At 46.9% G+C, this 19,354-nt stretch overlaps 3 protein-coding genes across 4 annotated transcripts; all 3 read right to left on the bottom strand.

The window, feature by feature from the left end:
- Window positions 1-1,031: 1,031 nt before the first annotated feature.
- LOC141741639 (proto-oncogene Mas-like) lies at window positions 1,032-2,173 on the bottom strand. Its single transcript, XM_074582489.1, has one exon. The coding sequence runs from the start codon at window positions 2,156-2,158 to the stop codon at window positions 1,184-1,186; it is 975 nt and encodes a 324-aa protein (XP_074438590.1). The 5' UTR covers window positions 2,159-2,173; the 3' UTR covers window positions 1,032-1,183.
- A 2,828-nt stretch (window positions 2,174-5,001) lies between these two features.
- Window positions 5,002-6,027, bottom strand: LOC141741638 (proto-oncogene Mas-like). Its single transcript, XM_074582488.1, has one exon. The coding sequence runs from the start codon at window positions 6,025-6,027 to the stop codon at window positions 5,002-5,004; it is 1,026 nt and encodes a 341-aa protein (XP_074438589.1).
- Window positions 6,028-9,349: 3,322 nt separating this feature from the next.
- LOC141741637 (proto-oncogene Mas-like) lies at window positions 9,350-14,981 on the bottom strand. 2 transcript variants are annotated; one of them, XR_012586440.1, is made up of 3 exons: window positions 14,857-14,981; window positions 9,959-11,684; window positions 9,378-9,478 (listed from the first exon to the last, which is right to left on the bottom strand). XR_012586440.1 is itself a non-coding variant. In XM_074582486.1 (2 exons), the coding sequence occupies exon 2, from the start codon at window positions 11,661-11,663 to the stop codon at window positions 10,707-10,709; it is 957 nt and encodes a 318-aa protein (XP_074438587.1). In that variant the 5' UTR covers window positions 11,664-11,684; window positions 14,857-14,981; the 3' UTR covers window positions 9,350-10,706. The 2 variants fall into 2 exon arrangements, 1 of the variants encoding a protein (XP_074438587.1); XM_074582486.1 differs by having other exon boundaries at window positions 9,350-11,684.
- Window positions 14,982-19,354: the final 4,373 nt, after the last annotated feature.

The following is a 19,354-nucleotide window of genomic DNA, read 5'->3' as shown; positions in this document are numbered from 1 at the left end:
TTCCAGTCCCCTCAGCATCTTGGTAGCCCTCTGCTGCACCCTCTCTAGCAGTTCCCTGTCCTCCTTGAACCGCTCCAGCTGTGCCCTCCCCAGGGCAGAGCAGAGGGGGAGGATGACCTCCCTCCACCTGCTGGCCACACTCTTCTTGATGCCCCCCAGGATGCCATTGGCCTTCTTGGCCACAAGGGCCCATTGCTGGCTCATGGGCATCCTGTTGTCCCCCAGGACTCCCAGGTCTCTTCCCACCGAGCTGCTCTCCAGCAGGTCACCCCCAACCTGTCCTGGTGCGGGGGGTTATTCCTCCCCAGGTGCAGCACCCTACACTTGCCCTGGTTGAATTTCATAAGGTTCCTCTCTGCCCAAGTCTCCAGCCTGTCCAGGTCTCTCTGTATGGTGGCACAGCCTTCTGGTGTGTCAGCCACGTTCCCAGCTTTGTGTCATTGGCAAACTTGCTGAGGGTACGCTCTGTCCCCTCGTCCAGGTCATTGATGAATATATTGATTGGGACTGGACCCAGCACTGACCCCTGGGGAACACCACTCGTCACTGACCTCCAACTAGACTCTGTGCCCCTAATCACGACACTCTGAGCTCTGTCTTTCAACCAGTTCTCAATCCACCCCACTGTCCATTCATCAAACCCACATTTCCTAAGCTTCCCTATGAGGATGTTGGGGGACACCGTGTCGAGTGCCTTGCTGAAGTCAACATAGACAACATCCACTGCCCTTCCCTCATCTATCCATCCAGTCATGCCATCATAGAAAGATTCCAACAGTCTCCAAACTTTAATTTTCCCCTATGCCTTATTCCCTACACCACTACTTCCCCCATCACCAACCAGAACCCCTTGGTTTGCCCATTTTTGCAACCCATTTTGCAGAGCCCTGTCTTGCTTGGCCAGCAGAGGTGGCCAGAGCTCCCCAAGGTACAAATGTGTCAGACCTTCCCCAGGCAAGAGATCCCACAAAACACCACAGAACTCATCAGCTGATGGGCAAAGGGGCCAGAGTTTATTGTCTGGGGCCAGAGCAAGGAGGGTCATGGCAATGGGAACACAGCCCGGGCACAGGCACTGGCTGAGCAGTGCAGCGCTGGCTCTGTGCTACGTGTCCCCACGCCTCCATCTCCTTCTGGCTGCCTGCGAGGCTTCACGTCTCCAGGCCTCCTTGCCAGCAGTGCCTTAGACAGTGGTCTCCACCATAGTGTCCTCAGGCACACGGCTCTCCTCCTCACTCGTTGCTTTCTCTTCGAACACTCGGCGGAGGGCGACTTTCATGGAGCCCTGGAACCGGCGCTGCCGGTAGCTCCCCACCAGGAAGTAAATGACTGGGTTGATGCTGCTGTTCAGGGGTGCCGGCAGGGAAAAAATGAAAAATATATATGGGGGTATATCAAAAGCATCAAGCAAAAACCCCAGTGTGGGAGGAAGCCCAAAGATGAACATGAAGATCATGCTCAGGAGGATGGCAACATAGAGTTTTCCTGGGTGTTGTCTCTGTGAGCCACATCGGAGTCTGATGAACAGGGAAAGGTTAGAAAGGAGTGGGAAAAAAGCAAAAATGAGAAAATTCGCAGTGCTGAAACCATGAAATACTTTAAGACAGTCTCTAGGAAAATGTAAAGGACAACCAATGAAAGCCAAAGAAACAAGTCCGGCGAGAGCCCAGAGCACCCCACACATGATGCCTGACAAGCGTTTTGGGCGGTGACACCGGTACCAGATTGGGAACAAAACAGAGGCGCACCTCTCCATGCTCATTGCTGTCAGGAGATACATGCTGGCATAATAGCAAAACACAGGCAGAATCGTCAGGATAAAATTGATCACGTTATAACCAAATGGGGAAAAACAATTGACCGCTGAAATAAAGTGTAATGTAAGTATAACAAGGCTGAGCAGGAGCAGAGAAAAGTCAGCAATGGACAGGTTAAGAACATAGACAGTGAAGGGGTTCTTCTTCATCTGGAAGCCCAGGAACCATATGACCACCATATTCCCCACAAGTCCACACAGGGAAACAAAAAGAAAAACACCTGAAATTATCAATGTAGGATAATTTTCTGTTATGCACCAATATTTTCGATCTTCCTGAGTGTCTTCGTATCCAGAATCCATGTAGTTCAGAGAGAGGTTTGTTGTGTTGGTCTCCATCATGGTGAATGACCCTGCTCTGGGTGGCCGCCTTCTCCCTCTCCCACCACCTACTAGGAGAGACCAGGAATCAGAAGGAAACGATGAGCAGCAGCGTTCCCAGCACTTGCCACCTTTTCCCATGGCCCCGCGCCAGCCCCAGGCTATGCCAGAAAGGACCCCATTCCCTGCCATGCCCAGGACAGGCTCCCACCCCTCCAGCCCTGTACCTGGACCGCCCCCAGCCTCCTACCTCCTGGTGCTGCTGGGCACAGTGCTGCTGCAGGAGCTCCAGCACACGCAGCCTCCAGGCTTCCAGGAGAAAAAGGGCAGTGATCACTGCTGGGGACACCCGCTCTGCTTTGGCCTCCTTCCTCATGACTGAGGGGCAGACCTCTGCCCAGAGATTCACGTCCTGTGGTCAGAAGACTCTCCTCACAATCTCATCACATTGGTGACAGCTGCCCCTCACGTGTCCCATGGACGGCGATCTTGTCAGTAAGAGTTGGCCACGTCACCCCCTTCCTCTCCTTCTAACGTCGTCCAGTGTCTTGCCACCATGCGAGTGGCCTCTGGTGTTTGCTGTGTCCATGGTTGTCCAAGACTTCCCCCTGATCTCCCTGGGGGCACTTTGACCCCATACACAGGTTTCTCCAAAACAGTTTGCAGAACCTGGAATGTCCTGCAAGTAACTCAGCTGGAGCTCCAAAACCATAGGAGGCAACCCTCACCAAGCCAAGGGCAAGCAAGATCTTCCGCTTGGAGGCCAAGGAAGAGTGAGGAGCACTGTGCCAATAAGGGACGATGCTGGGAAATGTTTTCCACAGTGGAGGCAAAGGAAGAAGGACACATGCTGTCATTGAAGGACAATGATGAGCTGATTTTTAGAGCTCCAAAATGGTGGGAAAGGGGAATAAAAGGACTTCATCTCATGAAGCCTGACTGAACAATGTAGCACAGGAAACTGTCTGTGAGAGGCTCTCTGATTCTCTCTTGCAGGGTCCCAAAGGCAACAAAAGGCCTTATTTGCCCTGACCCCACCCGTTCATCACCTGCCCATGGCACCAGTGGCTCCAGTTAGCGTCATGCCTGAGCAACCAGGCTTTACCTGATCTATTGGAGGAGTTGTACCTGTCACCTGCACCTGAGGACGTCAGTCTTGGGGATGACAAGCATAGGCAATAGCTCCCAGGAAGAGGTATTCCAAAGATGGAAAACACATGCAAGAAAAAGAGAAAATAAGCAATGAAAATGCCAGTCCCTCTGATGCTAGAGGATGACATTGTGTGACAGGAACCACTTGTAGATAAAAGCACATTGGCAGCACGATGTGCCCCACAAAATGTAATCTGAGATTCCACACATGGTGTCAGGGATGTGATTAGAGGCAGTGGGCAAAGCCCTCGTTCTGTTCTCTATCTGAATACTGGTGATTTATCACGGCAAGCAGAGACAAGGCCAGTGCTCTGCCTCATTGGGTGCTGTGGAGGGGACTCCGTTGGCATCCCAGGTGCAGGGAGTGGGTGGAGATGTCAGAGGAAGGGACGGGCATGACCAGGAGTGGTTCTGCACCTGGGAAATGATAGGAAGAAGAAGGAGCATTAAGGCCGTAGGACGATCAGGGACTTCCCAAGACGGTCAAGGGTTTGTTGTGCTATGGAGATCCTCTGAAGAGTCGAAGAAAGATTGAAGGTAGGAGACAGCTCCTTCAGCAAGATGGTGGAGGTGTCACCTCACTGACTAGTGTCATCAGGTTGAGCTCAGGGGAAGTGTTCTCAGAACGTGTTTAACCTGAGGTTACTTTCCTACCCTAATAGAAACAGCAGAATAACAGTGTCTGTACTTTGAAGTTTGTTATAATTTTGACATCTTAAATAGCATTAGCATTTTAATTCTAGTCTCAGACAATATCCATTCTCTTAAGGAAAACCCAAGGTGAGTGGTGCATTGAGGATTAAGTCTGACATGGCAGATGCCGTGTAGAGTGTCCAAGAGCCCATGCAGCAGCCTTGGCCCAGCCCTTTCCTTGGCTTAATTCCTTGAATTAACCCCACTGGTATTTCTGCGACCAGTCAGCTTTACTGCAGGGACGTGTCCCACGATTTGAGATGTAGTCAGCAATTCTGCACCACCATCTCCCCTAGAAGTTCATCCCTTCATTTTTACCCCCACAAAAATTTCCAAAATGTCTCTGTATCCCCCCCTTTTTTTCAGAGAAGGTGTCCAGTTTGTGGCTGGGGTGGTTTTGGCAGGCTCCTTCTGGTGAGTCCCCTGGTGGCAGACACCTGGGGAGGAGCACATGAGCAGAGATGTATAGCTTCCACGTAGCTCTCCTGCTCTCCAACACATTGTGGGTATTCTTGCTTCCGTGTTTCTTTTTGAACAAATGATTTCTGTTTCTTTTTAAAGAATAAATGCTTGGGGGGTAGGGACTGTGAAGGGAGATTGCTTTAATGCTTTATTGCAAACAATAATTGGTTTTGTAATTAGTTTTGAAAAGACATTTTTGACAAGATGTGAAATATGCAATGGCTTTAGAAGTGAGAAAGTTGGTGGAAAAGGAGCTGAAATGTTGGTTCTAGAGTGACAGGGGAGAGACAAAAGCAAACAAAGACCAGGCAGAGCCATTTTAAAACGCTGTTTATTAAACTTCGCACCCAAAGAGAGTGGCAGTAAGTGAAGCAAGCTAGTCACAAAGACACTTCTCATGCTTTACCATGGAGCAGCCCAAATAAACAGACATGCATTTGAAATTAGGATTAAGATATGGGGCTAGCAACATGGCTTGGTATAGCTCTAAATTAGACTCGTATATTCACTTTTCCCTCCACCCCCAGGATCTAGGGTGTAGAGCTTCAAAGGAATCTTTATGTTCTTCCTCTCTCTTTCCTTGTATTCCCATTTGGAAAGGTGATTGGGCAAAAAATGGGAGAAATGTAAGAGGACATATTGATGGTGTCATGGGTTTCCTGTTCATCTTTGTCATCTGCTGAATCTTCAAAGGCCCTCTGGAATGCCAGCTTGAGGGTGAACTTGATTCTCCGATCCCTGTAGCTCCCCACAAGGAAGTAAATGACGGGGTTGAGACTGCTGTTCACGCAGGACAGCACAAAGCTGATCTCCGGGGAGTAGAGGAATTTGTAACCCAAGAAGTCAAAGAGGATGAGGACGCTCAGAGGCACAGCGAAAATGAGGAAGAAGAGGACGGTGAGCATGATGACGGTGAAGAGCCTGCCTGTTCGGAAGTTTTGGGAGCTGCACTTGACTCTAAGGAAGAGGGTGAGGCTGAAGAGCAGCATGAGGGGCGTGCAGAAGAGGAAGTCCAAGGCTCCGATGGTGATGAGCATGAGCCGGCAGCTCCTGGCAGAGGGGCGGAGGGTACACAAAACATAACCCAACGTGTTCAGTAGGAAGGAGAGAGCCCAGAGCAGACCCGAGATGATGCCGGACAAGAGCTTTGGGCGGTGGCTTCGGCACCAGATTGGACAAAGCACAGAGAGGCACCTCTCAATGCTGATGGCGGTCAGGAGGTACAAGCCGGTCCCATACATGAAAAGGTCGAGGAAGAGGAATATCCCAAACTGCACTCCCACGTTGAACTGCATCAGGTACTGAACCGTCTCAATGGCGATGCAGAGGAGATACCCAAAGTCGGCAGCGGCCAGGTTCAGGATGTAGACAGTGAAGTGGTTTCTGCGGATGCGGAAGCCAAGGTACCAAAGGACCATGCCATTTCCCACCATCCCACAGGCAGCGCTGATGAGGCAGAAGCTCTCCATGAACTTGAGGACAGCATATGATGGCTCTGTCTTTCCCACAGCCCCGCTGTGATTAGTCCCATGGGCTTGGCTTGTGTTGCTTTCGGGAATAAGTGTTGTGAGCTCCTCAGCCATGACGAAATACCCCAAATCAAATACATCTCTACTTTCTGTTTCTCTTGGGATCAGAGAAGAGACAGAGGACATTTAGTGACTGACACATTGCTTTTATTCTTACAGCTTTGTGACTTGGGACAGATAGCTTTCAAGGGGCATGCGTGGTTACTATGAGTGTAGGTAACAGCAAGATGCAAAATGTTGAGGACGGCCAAAATCATGCAGGAGTTTGGAGAGGTGGAGATTGGCTAAGTGTGGCATCCATGCAGAAGAAGAAAGAAGGAGCCCATTCAGCAGAGTAAAGAAAAAGAAGCAGATGAAAACGTTGCTACTTACAGACAGAGCAGCAGATGGGGAGGCCGTGACTTCATAGTGACTGCGTGTGTGTGCGCTTGTGAGAGAGGACCGGAAAAATGGCACAGCAGAGACAAAACCCACCGCAAAACGTGTGGATGGTGAGGCACTGCTGAACCCCGTCCTCAAATGCTTACCTTCTGCCCTGTGCTGCTGAACTGAGCTCTCAGAGAAGCTGGGATCTGGCATCAGCTCTGGAGCGTCTTTCTCTTGGTGTCTAATTTATCCCATTGGATCTTCTGGGAAACACTTTGTGTGGAAAAGACGGGGAAGATGTTTCAGTCTGCAGATTCAGTGTGTGTCTTCTGTGATGTAATGAAACAGTTGCCTTAAGGAAGGAGCGTTTATCACTGTGTGGAGGGTGAGGACGGGATGAAGTCAGCAGCAGATGAGAACAGGTTTCTTTTATGTTGTGAAGCAATCTTACGTTTCTGCTCCACTTCTCTGGTTGCTCCTACAATAGGTGGGGAGAAAATTACCTGCTGGGGTTTCTATTGTCAGCGATGGTCTGGGATGTTGCTTGCATCTGTGAAAGGCTCTTTGTGTATTTGTACTGGGGCGAAATGCTGTTATGCTAGGGATGTATAAATGAGTGGTTAGTACAGGTTGTGGGAAGTTCTCAGAGGAATGGAATTCTATTTCATTTCGTCTTTCTTGGAAAATCAGACTTGGTTTAGATTGGATTAGTCTGGGGGGCAGTATCCCTTTTCCCAATGTTTCCTTCAAAACCTACTTCCCGAGCAATGCCTCACCCCAAATCCTGCCAAGACCCCGAGGAGAAAAACAGCTTGTCCAATGCGCCTGGGCTGGGGGAGATAGATCAGACAATGAGGCCTCCTTCCCTGGGTGCTAGGCATCAGTAGTCCTTTCTGGACACGATCAGACCTCACCTTCCACCCTGCGATGCTTCTGAGACTTCTTTCTGTCACAGTCTGTGTAAAAAGGTGCCTATTTCTTCCTCCTGCTGACAGACAGAGCCTCTCCAAACTGCAGCCGGGCTCTTACAGCGCCTTGATGATTCATTGCTCACCTCTGACCCCAGAGAAATAAAGCATTTCAAGAGGCTGCACTGAAAGGGACTTCAGAAGGGTAGTAAACATAGCAATTTATTCACAGCAATTAACAGAAATACTGCAGACAGGAAATAAGCTGGCTGTGTGCCACTTATAAAAGGGACAGGAAGAAAGGCCTGTGAAGGATGTGGCTCTGCAAGTTTTGAAATGGGCAGGTGTTGGCTGCAGGGGACAAACGCCCCTCAGTCTTCAGGGGTCACACTGTGAAGAAGCAAGGATCTTTCCCCACCTCCGCAGTCAGGGGTTGCCTTTCTTTGAGCAGACACGATCCACATTTTGTGATGTTGCGATTGCCTGACTTTGTCACCTCTCTTAGTTCAAATCAAACAGAGCTTAGGATCAGACCGAGTCCTTTATCTACAGCTTCTTGCCTATGGACGCTTGCTTTGACGTGCTGTCTTTTTCTGGCCTGGGTAGGAATGAGTGACTATGTTTTCCGCAGTTAAACTTTTAAAGTATACAACCTGCAGGGCCTGAAGTGGGGATTCCATAACGTACCGTGGGTCCCACCAGCAAGGCCTGCCAAGACCTGTTGGCCCTGTTGTACCTTCTCTGCTCTTCTTTGTGCCCAATCCCAAGTTGCTTTGTGGGTTGTTGACTGTGAGCTTGTGCAACACCTAAATAATGCAAAAGATACCTGTCTAGAGGTACTTGCCCCTGCTTCTGTCCCCAGTTAGCTGAGCTTGATTCTCCCCTTCTGAAGAGGACGTAGCCTTCTCTTACTACCTGCTGCCCCTTCCTTCCTGCGGCATGAAACCACATCTCCATGAAAGGTGCAAGAGAAGGAATTTGGCAGCTGATGCTAGTGAGGGCTGCGAGGGGAAGGTTGCTCTTTGCGGTGTGTGTGAGGTAGGTTGGGGTGAGGGAGAGAAGAGGGCTGGTTGTGATAGAAGCTCTTGGAATGGAGAATGGGATAGTTGCTTGAAGGGGAGGGTGGGGATAACTTCTGGGGGACAGGGGCTTGTGAAAGGGAACCAAATGAAGGAACCGGAGAGTCTTTCATTTTCCTGCATGTGGTGGAAAAACTGGACCGTTCTGAAGCATCCACATGCCCATACACATCCCTTCCTCCAGGCCTTTACTGCACTGCAGAAATACCAACAGTAAGGTATGTGCCTTCTGCTGAGATCAGTGAGAAAATAAAGATGATTTCAGACTCTGGTATCTAGGAGTTCCTCAGAGGAGCGGAGTTAGGTTTGCTGCCCTTGGGCAACAGATGACACCATCCGTTGCAGGCATCACATGCCGCTGGCACATGGACCATGTTGAGGAGCACTCTCAACACTTGCGGCCTGGGCTGCCTGTCTCCTTTCAGCTGGGAAGCAGAAATGTGGGCTTTTTTCTGGATGGTGGCCCCTGAGGAATATACCCTTCTCATGCGTGACCACTGATCTTCTGGATGCTCTGACATCCTTCCAGAGAGATACCGAGCAACTTGGAGGACAAACTTAGCTCAGATGCTGAGGACATTCTCATTCTCAGGCTGGGCTGATTGTCTTGGTGTTAGTTCAGGGTGGAAAATCCTGCAAATGATCCCCATCTCCTTGCAGATCCCATCACCGACTTCTTTTGGACCACAGGAGATACGCTGCAAACATCTGGCAGACGCCACCGCTGAGAATGCTTGTCTTTTACCATGGATGATTGAGGGTGTCTACGATGGTGGTTTATATGCAAGCAGCACCTTTTAAGTGTCCAAGGGTGGATGTGAAGTGTTCACATTAATGTGATGTGTAAAATGTGTTCATATTAAATGCCGCGTGTCTTCCTGGTGGGTATGTTTAAGGACAAACTGCCAGGATGGAAAGTTTTTCACAGTTTATATTCATAAGTTTTTATCAGTTGACGGCTTCTTCTGAGCACAATAATGTTTTAAAATACAATTTGTTTTCCTTTTAAAAAAAAAAAGGCTTTTGACATTTTTAATAATAACGGAAATGTTTCGGTTCTCCCAATGATAAAATGATTACAGATATTAAAAGGAAAACATTTTTAACATGTTTTCTGATAAATGGATGCTCTCTTCCCCTCAGCAGTAGAAGCTAGAAGGAAAAAAAAACCTTACTAAAGATAATTGATGACATAGACCTAATCTGAATCAACTATATGTGTATTGCATAACAATACCATTAAAAATTAAAGAATAGTAGAAATGGAACTCAAATTTCAGCTTTCAGCAATTGTAAACAGGAAGCAAAAAGCAACTACAGACATTAGGGTGAACCCCTATTTTTTTAAGTGGTGCATTTCAAAATTAATAAAAAGATGAATGAACAGAAAAAAACCACAATAGACAATAGAAGAATGTAGTTTCCCTTTAGGAAAATATTTGCAGATGAAGGCATGAGGAGGAAATCTGTAAGGTTTCTCAAAGAAAATTACCTGCATTGCCCTTTTCTGTCAATTTAGGTTAAAAGAGCAAATGTTACATAGTCTGATAGTACGACACTTCAAATAATCACATCTTGCATCTCAAGGGATTGGGTATAGAGAATAATTTGTTGAAAATTGTATTTATTTACCTTTCTTCTATTTCCTATTTTTTCCCTATCCTTGAATGTATTTCTGTTGGTAGAGGAGATGTTAGAAGCCGTGGTTCTTATCATCTGTCCTTCTTAAAGGAAGAAATAATAACTCAATACATGCTGTAGTTAGATGCAGATACTCTGTCCCAGACTGAAGGAAGCTAAATTAATATGCAACTCCAGCCCTATATTTCTTTGAAACACAAGAAAAGGGAGCGTGCAAGTCAGTACATAAAGTGGTAAGGCAAGTTGGTAGGGGCTGGAGCCCTTTTCTACTACATCACAACTCTCATGACTCATTTCAACAAGAGGATTGGTTCCCATCTCATTTTCAGAGATCCGAGTAAAAAGTGACTGAGAATTTATGCATTCGATATTGTTGCGCTCTGAAATACAGAGATTTATTGAGTGAGCTGCAAATTCTGAGCAGGATTCCTTTGATGAAAGGCAGACACCAAGACATTTCTTCTTATCAAATTGAAATAATTTAATGGCCACTGAAATGAAATAGGCACTTCTAATGTGGTCCTAATACAGGTCAGACAAATTCTGTGGTCCAGGTGCTTATGTGTTTTCACCAACCACAGATGGAGCTTAAAATCGCTAGCTAAAAGGTAGGGATCTACAATGAAGATATCGAAGGTTAGGTGGGATAAACCTTCCCCAACACCTCAGAGTTCTTCAATTTGTAAACTATCGGCCCTCAGCTCCAGACCAATGTTACTGTGTTAGGCACAGCAGGGTACTAGGAGGACATAGTCATTGTGTCACGGGTTTCCCGTTCATCTTTGTCATCGGCTGAATCTTCAAAGGCCCTCTGGAATGCCAACTTGAGGGTGAACTTGATTCTTCGATCCCTGTAGCTCCCCACAAGGAAGTAAATGACGGGGTTGAGACTGCTGTTCACGCAGGACAGCACAAAGCCGATCTCCGGGGAGTAGAGGAATTTGTAACCCAAGAAGTCAAAGAGGATGAGGACGCTCAGAGGCACAGCGAAAATGAGGAAGAAGAGGACGGTGAGCATGATGACGGTGAAGAGCCTGCCTGTTCGGAAGTTTTGGGAGCTGCACTTGACTCTAAGGAAGAGGGTGAGGCTGAAGAGCAGCATGAGGGGCGTGCAGAAGAGGAAGTCCAAGGCTCCGATGGTGATGAGCATGAGCCGGCAGCTCCTGGCAGAGGGGCGGAGGGTACACAAAACATAACCCAACGTGTTCAGTAGGAAGGAGAGAGCCCAGAGCAGACCCGAGATGATGCCGGACAAGAGCTTTGGGCGGTGGCTTCGGCACCAGATTGGACAAAGCACAGAGAGGCACCTCTCAATGCTGATGGCGGTCAGGAGGTACAAGCCGGTCCCATACATGAAAAGGTCGAGGAAGAGGAATATCCCAAACTGCACTCCCACGTTGAACTGCATCAGGTACTGAACCGTCTCAATGGCGATGCAGAGGAGATACCCAAAGTCGGCAGCGGCCAGGTTCAGGATGTAGACAGTGAAGTGGTTTCTGCGGATGCGGAAGCCAAGGTACCAAAGGACCATGCCATTTCCTACCATCCCACAGGCAGCGCTGATGAGGCAGAAGCTCTCCATGAACTTGAGGACAGCATATGATGGCTCTGTCTTTCCCACAGCCCCGCTGTGATTAGTCCCATTAGCCTGGCTGCTTGCAGTTGGAAGGAAGATTGGTACCGTTGAAATATTCATAATGAGCGATTTCAGGGAGACCTGTAAGGAGAGAGGAGAGAGGTGGTAACTCCAGCGTGACTTTCCTTCATGGTGTCCTGGTGGTGTTTCTGGACTTGCTCCATCTCGTTGTAACCCCAAGCTTGATTTAGGGAGGGATTGCTGTGTTTAGGCTCCGAGCACAAAGCGTTATTCAAAGCACTGATTCTAAGGCCAAATTCTACATACGGCATGTAGGAAAAGTCAGATTGCAGTTTATCTCTCCCTTTTTAAAATTCATTTCTAGAACGTCCTTTTTGCAGTCAGTATTGGGAAACAAATACCTTAACAAGCAATTATAGCTTACATTAATCATGTCTGCAAAGTACCTCTGGTCTGAATGAAAAGAAACCCCAGTGTTAACGACTCTGGGATAGGTGTCTTTGTTTCATGTAGCGAGGATTAGGTGGGACAAATCTTGTCCAAAGTGTGTGGAAGCTCTAGGCAATCAGCACACAAGTTTAATCAGCATGAAAGCTGATCGAGTTTTGTCTTTTGCATATGCCCAGAAAACGTGGTAGAGAGTACTTAAAATAGCCGGTAGTTTTTTGTGTTGGTGACTGATTTCTATTTTAATAAAGTATAGTTTAATGTGGTTGCTTTGTTCTCTTGAGCCCTATGTACAGACAATAAGCAATTCAGTCTGGCAGATCAGCCCATGGTGACTTCCTTCTCAGAGAGAAACTGTGAGAACCATGGGTGGGACAAAATGTCTGGCCCTCACAGGACGTTGGAATAAGGGCTCAAATAATTATTTCACCCCATTCCCTGAGGCAGCTCACCCCGCTTCTTCCCCCACGATACTGGGATGTGAATACGAATCTTGTGGGGGGAAAAAAAGTTAAAATTATATTTCACACCTTATTTTTTTTTTTTTTGTCTGGCGAGGTCAAACAGCGTGACTCTTCCTCTCTCCCCACCAGCTGTTAATTTTGATGTGGGAAGGTAAATAAGTGTCTTGGAAGACAGCAGGAGATAGTTAAAAAGAAGAGAGGAACAAGTCAAAATGGGGCGAGCTAGGCAGATGTGAATCATTGAACAGTCTAACCAGCATGAATAATCTCTTCTCTCTTTGTAAAATCCCGTGGCATACATGGAGACAGACTTCCATAAACAAGCGAAACATGACAGATTGAATCATTATTGTTTCATCTCAGCACCCCGGATACACTGCATGGGTAGAGGCAAGATAAATGCCTGATGCAGGTAATTTCCTTGGCCAGCTGATGGCCTGGAGCAGTGGAGACAATCTTGCTGCGTTAGTCCGTGGAAGGCACGTACGCCAGCAGTGCTTGGTTGGGAATTCAGCTGGGACCATTAAATCTGGCTTTCACCATTAAAAATGCAAACATCTCATTTAACGTCACCTTCAAAGCTGCCATTTGAATTAATGGAGGTTTATGAGGACCACCAACAGGAATGTATTTTATCCTAAGATAGCTCTCTTCGGTAGGTGTGCAGTCACCTGCCTGTCTTTGCTGACTGCAGATACATTGCAGAGCGCCAGCTTCGGCGAGAGGATTAGCGTGTGGCCAGTTGAAGTCGGCGGAGGTGAATTCCGCCCTTTACTTCGCCAAAGCTTGCAGGATGTGAAACCTTTAGGGTTGACCAAAACCATGGAACTTCTGGCACCGCACCATACTCTTATATAGGAAGATGGATGATTCCATCCTCAGCTGTTACGGGACCTTGAGTGCTTCTAGCGTTAAGTCTTTAGAGACGACTGGTCTCTAAAGGAAACAATTTCAGCACATATTGAAAGGGACCATGGAAAACAAAACCCATCATCTCCTTCAGAAGGCACAGAATCCACAACAGGAACATCCCTGAGTTCAAACTCACCTTCTCTTTCCTCATCTGGGCAGAGCAGCGTACTGCCTGACCAACATCACCTGCAAGGCTGCCTCTTCCCCGAACATCTCTAGCAAGCAAATTGAAAAGATGCAGCCTTATGACTTTGCTCACTTCCTCGCTACATGCTTTTGGGGTGGCAGCAAATTGTCAGACCTTGATGCAGGGTAGAAAGCAGCTGGAGCAGCCTTTAATTCTTAGAACCAAGTCTGAGGTGAGGAGAAAACCAGTTGTTAAATGGTTTCCTAGCCTTTAGAAGACCCAGTGCAGTGCTATCCTCTGCCACAAGCTATCTGAAGCAAATTTCCAGTTGATTGGAAGAGGACATGAACATTTGAGTGTCACTTAAGCTCTGTCTGAGCCTTCTGACCAGGTGCCTGTTTCAGCATAGCAGCTGTTCTACCTCCCTGCGGCAGTCACCTCCAGAAGGCAGCTGACCCCATCCTTCAGAAGCGTGTCTCTCTCCAATGGGCATTCAAGGAATGGTAGGTGATTAACTGTCTAACTTAAGCTTGTCAAGCATATTTCATGATGTTAAACGACATTGCCCTGTGTCATTGGTCACATTGCCAGGTACAGATATAGCTGTAATGGATGCCCTGTGGAAAAATGACAAAACATCAATAATTTTGCCTTCCACTGTAATGGAAGTGACTCTGTCACTGACTTCTGTAGACCATGGAGAAGAATACCAAAAAAGTCACTCACAGTTCTCATATATTTATTTATGACCTCAGAAAGGCTGTTTTCTTCTCGTCTCGAAGACACATTCAAGATATGAGTCTACTTCCTTAGCGAAACTAATTAGTGAAAGCTTGCATTAAACAGCAGCAGACTGAGTCGAGGTGTTCTTTTTCTCCCTTGAGATTAACCATCCTTCCTGTGATTTGCATGATGAGTAGCGTGCAGTTGTTGTGGCAGATGTCAGGCTGAACAACCTTGACACCACAAAGACACTTTAGACTATGGACACAAAGTTATGATGTTGTATTTTCTTGGCTAATCTCAAGTGAACATTTAAGACCAAAACTGCTAATGCCAGGTCCGTGAATAATGGCATCTTGTATTACAGAGGTGTATTTAGAGCAATTCAATAGCACTTGTTCATGGAGAAGGGTCCCCAGAATGAAGCTCTCCTTATCTTGAAAATGATCAAGACAAATGCTCACCTATAGCCAGTTTCCAACCAGCAGGAGAAGAAAGTGTTGGATCTCCTTTCCTCCATTTTTTTCCCTCCTCCCTTCCCTTCACCATCTCTTCAAAAGCACCGCAGAAAGCATTAGACAGAGTGCGATGTCAAAGATACCATCTAGGAGTTTCTCACCTTTTTGTGGATTCCTTGGAATTTCAGTGACTGATTTGCAGCAGCTGCCTGGTATGGATCTGCGAGGTAAAATTGTCACCTGAGTTCTGTGACATGGGGTCCAGATAAAATCCGTGTGTCATACTGTAGTGCAGGGCTAGTTAGACACTTTAAAAAGCCATGGTCTTTTCAACGTGACATCCGACAGCCAGCCAATCACTGACTAGTTTGTTATGCATCGGCACTTAGTTTTTGACCACTTCCCCCTTCCCTCTTTGTACAAAACTGTCACTGTCATGCTACTACTTCTCCCTTCTTCATCCAGCCACAAAGAAAGCAAGAACTGTGTGTACACAATTATACCTTGCCTCTTGCACTGGTGCTTTGTTTCCCACTCATCTCCCTGAGACGCTCCAGTTTCACAGACCTCGAAGGGGATGCTTTACTGCTGCTCAAGGTTGCACAGAATGAGAAATTGTCAGTCCTCTTCCATAATGCCCGCTGATGATTTCACAACATCCCTCAGCACAACTTCTCATTCCCCGAGGGCCTGTTGTCCCTGCCAAACTGGCCTGAACACGCCCATCGCCACAGAGTGTCCTCTCCTGACCCACAGCCTCTCCCAACACAAGTTACCACCCTACTTAGTCCCCACGGCTTCACACGACCTTTCCTGAAGGAGGGTCCACCCAAACTCCATAGCCTTACCACACCTCAGCAGCTACAGTTGCACAACCTCTGCTGGTGCTGCCTTCAGTACGCAGTGCCCTTTTCTGATGTCAGGAGCTCTTTCAACGCAACTTCACACAGTATTACCTGCCACTTCACACTGTCTTTCGGCACAGTCCTTCACCACACCTCAGGCACTTCCAATTTCACAAAATCCCTCAAGACAGGCTCCAGCCTCATACCTTCCATTTCCAGTTTCACAACTTCCCCCACCAAAGAGTGCCTCAGCCCCATCCTGCCCACCATCAAATTCATACCTCTTCACCACCTCATGTCTCTATCAGGACAGCCCCTTGTCAGCATCCACCCACAACACCTCACTCATCTTCTCACCGTGCACAGTCCCTCCATGTGCATGAGCTACCACCACCATGGTGTCCAGATCCACGTGCCAAAGTAAGTGGAGTGAAAATGGAGAAAACACGTTTCTTCTTTCCTGGCAGTAAGCACATCCTTAGAGGGAACTATTTTGCAACAGGAGATATCATCGACTCTTGATTTGGGTTTGTGCATTAAGTCACTTCTGCTAGTCTATTTGGCTAGGGAAGCAAAGGGACATGAGTATGACGCTAGTGAAATTGCTGCCAAGTGTGTCAGTGGGTAGGGAAACTGGCAGATCTGGCCCAAATTAGCTTAGCAGGCCAGATACCCGATGGTTCATCTTTATCTGCTTCTGTCGTTTGTTGTTCCTCTTCCTTTCCCAAAGATTGTAAGACTGTTTTTACTTTCTTACCCAATTCTGTGTTTCCTATAGTGGCTACTGTTAACCCTTATTAACCTGGCCAGGACTCCAGGCTACAGCGTAAGATGGTATTTAAGTTACAGGACAATTTTCACCCAGAGCAGTATTCAACCTCCTCATTAATTTGGGGATTTTCATTTTCAGTGCATGGATGGCTGGCATTCTATATCAGGAGGTGCTTAGATTACTTTGGTTGTTATTGGGCCATTCTAAATTTTAAGAAATGTCAACAAAGTCGCAGGCAGTTGATGAAACAATTTATTTGTTGGCTATTTATTTATTTATTTATTATAAGTTAGAAGCTAAAAATACACAGTAGACTTCAGAGCAGTTTGAGTTGAGCTGATTCATGAATTAGCATATCTTTTGCTTTATTGTGTTTCATTTCCTAGATTCACCTTTGGTTGCAGATGCTTGATGTTAAGAAAGATGAGGGTCTTCTTGACAGCAAGATTGCATAGAATCAGGATGTCTTGAGTTGCAAAGGGCCTTAAAGATCATATAGTTCCAACCCCCTGCCATGGGTAGGGACATCTTTCACTAGACCAGGTTGCTCAAAGCCCCATCCAGCCTGACTATGAACACCTTCAGGGATGGGGCATCCACAACTTCTCTGGGCAACCTGGGCCAGTGTCTCACCACACTCATCATTTCTTACTTGTGTCCAATATAATTTCTTCCTTGTGTCCAATCTAAGTCTACTCTCTGTTAAAAACCGCTGCCCCTTGTCCTGCCACTACAGGCCTTGTTGAAAAGCCTTTCTCTGTCCTTCTTATGAGCCCCATATATACATTGAAAGGCCACAAGAAGGTCTTGAGGAGCCTTCTCTTCTTAGCCTTCTTCATAGGAGAGGTGTTCCAGCCTTTGGATCATTTTCGTGGCCCTCCTCTGCACCCACTGTAACAGATCTGTGTCTGTCTTGCACTGAGGACCCCAGAGCTGGATGCAGTACTCCAGATGGGGTCTCACCAGACAGGGAAAATCACCTCTGTTGACCTGATGGTCTCCCTTCTTTTTATGGAGCCCAGGATAGGGTTGGCTTTCTGGGCTGCAAGCCCACATTGCTGGCTCATGTTCAATTTTTCATCCACCGGTATCCCCAGGTCCTTGTCTGCAGGGCTGCTCTCAATGCCTTCACCCCTTAGTCTGTACTCATAGCAGGGATTGCCCCGACCCAGGTGCAGGACCTTCCACTTGGCCTTGCTGAACTTCACGAGGTTCTCACGGGCCCACTCCTTAAGCCTGTCAAGGTCCTCTGGACGGCATCCCTTCCCTCAAGAGTATCAGCTGCACCACTCAGCTTGGTGTCATCTGCAAACTCGCTGAGGGTGCACTTGTACCCATCGTCTATATCAATGATGAAGATATTAAATAGTATTGGTCGCACTATGGACCCTTGAGGGACACCACTCGTTGCTGATTTCTACTTGGACATCAAGCCATTGACTGTAACTCTTTGGGCGCAACTTTTGTTCAAATTCTAGATGTCTATTTTAGACCTAATCCCATCCTAAAATCAGGTCTGAGGTAGATCAGGTGAGAAAATTTCTGGAGAGGTCTATTTCTTTCCATCGGAGAGCCCAGAGTGACAAAGACTCAACTCAGCTGACTTCTGTAGGCATAAAAGAGCTGACTTCCTCCCTCGGCTTCCTCATTTGTGAAAGAAGGATTTTTTTCACTTTTTTTCACTGCGATTCGCTGACCTTTGCAAGAAGATGCAAGTTCTTGCAAGAGGCTTTATTCACTGGATTGCCAGTGATGAAATTTCATGCAAAACAGGACTGGAAGGGTCATCAAGAAGTAACCCCGGCCATCTTCTGTCTCTGTGAAAACTTAAGCATAAGCACTCCGTCTCTTTTAAAATGAAGACTCTCTGTCTTTTTTAAAATGAAGATTTGTGGTTTATGTGTTTTCTTTTTGGAATACACAAAGACGTGAAGTACTGTTTTATTACTCACAATGCTATAAAGCCAAAGCAGTGGGTCTAATGGGGCTCTACACTTGGGAAAACCATAAAGCGTGGCTTACTGAAGGACTCTGGAAAGGGTTAACCGGTCTGGGTCACGGTACATGCTTGTCCAGTTTAATATTCCGCTAATGCATTGGCTGTTATTTCTACTGGAGAAATGCTGAAATGCTTTCATAATACCATTATCACAGACTGATGGCTGTTTTTTCAAGATGTGTTTGCTTGAACTTTTCAGTGAGGACAGAATTAATCTCTCCCCCGTCACCCCTTCCTTTCATGCCATCCTTTCCTTAAGCCTCTGCGCCTCCCTCCTCCAGCCCCAGGTGCCCTTCAGGTGGGAGGTTTCCTTGGAGAAGGTTACGGACTGCTACTTAAACAGTTTTCTTCTCAGCCTTCTTTCTGCTGCTGGGTTGTGAATGCATCCTTCGGTGCACCCAGGCCAGGCCACGCGACGCTATCCAGACAGCCCATCAAAACAGTTCTCACATGGGCAGAAAATACCAAGATACGCCTGTGACACAGAAAAGCAAGAAATTAAATCACATGGGATTATACAGCACCTCATAAGTGAGTGTTGGAAGCTTTCCAGAAGCCGTTCTATCTTCTCTAAAGACTCTGTGCTCTAACTCATTCCTACCAGGGAAGGCAGGTGTTGAGGAGATAAAATCATACAGCCCTTACTCAAAAACTTAGAGATCAACACGAAGGAGGTAAATTTTCCAGTTTCTCTGGATTCTTTCTTTTCTGTTTTTGTTTCCTTTCTTCTTTTCCTGATTTCCTTTCTGCTTTTCTTTCCCTTCTTCTTGAACAAATGTGAAAATGCAAAGAGAAATTTTTACGGAAGCGATCAATGAGCTGTGGCTGTCTTTGGCTGGAACCGCACACAGAGCTAGTTCTGTAGTCCCAGATTAGATTACTTTGTTATTTTGTTTCCCATTAGCCATCTGAGATTTTAGGGAAGAATGCTTGCAATAAGGAGGTGGTGCAATTTCTCTTCCTTTTTGAAGCGTTACCAGTCCACAGTGTATTTATTTTATTTTGCAATTGATTGCATTATATCACATATACCTTTAGTCTCT

The sequence above is a fragment of the Larus michahellis genome, chromosome 4, assembly GCF_964199755.1.
Source record: "Larus michahellis chromosome 4, bLarMic1.1, whole genome shotgun sequence".
Lineage (NCBI taxonomy): Eukaryota > Metazoa > Chordata > Aves > Charadriiformes > Laridae > Larus > Larus michahellis.
The sequence above is the reverse complement of the archived record's forward strand: the minus strand, read 5'-3'. Positions and strand labels throughout refer to the sequence as shown.

Bases quoted from the DNA above. Each gene is read 5' to 3' on its own strand.
- LOC141741639 (XM_074582489.1), bottom strand. From the start codon at position 2,158: ATGATGGAGACCAACACAACAAACCTCTCTCTGAACTACATGGATTCT.
- LOC141741638 (XM_074582488.1), bottom strand. From the start codon at position 6,027: ATGGCTGAGGAGCTCACAACACTTATTCCCGAAAGCAACACAAGCCAA.
- LOC141741637 (XM_074582486.1), bottom strand. From the start codon at position 11,663: ATGAATATTTCAACGGTACCAATCTTCCTTCCAACTGCAAGCAGCCAG.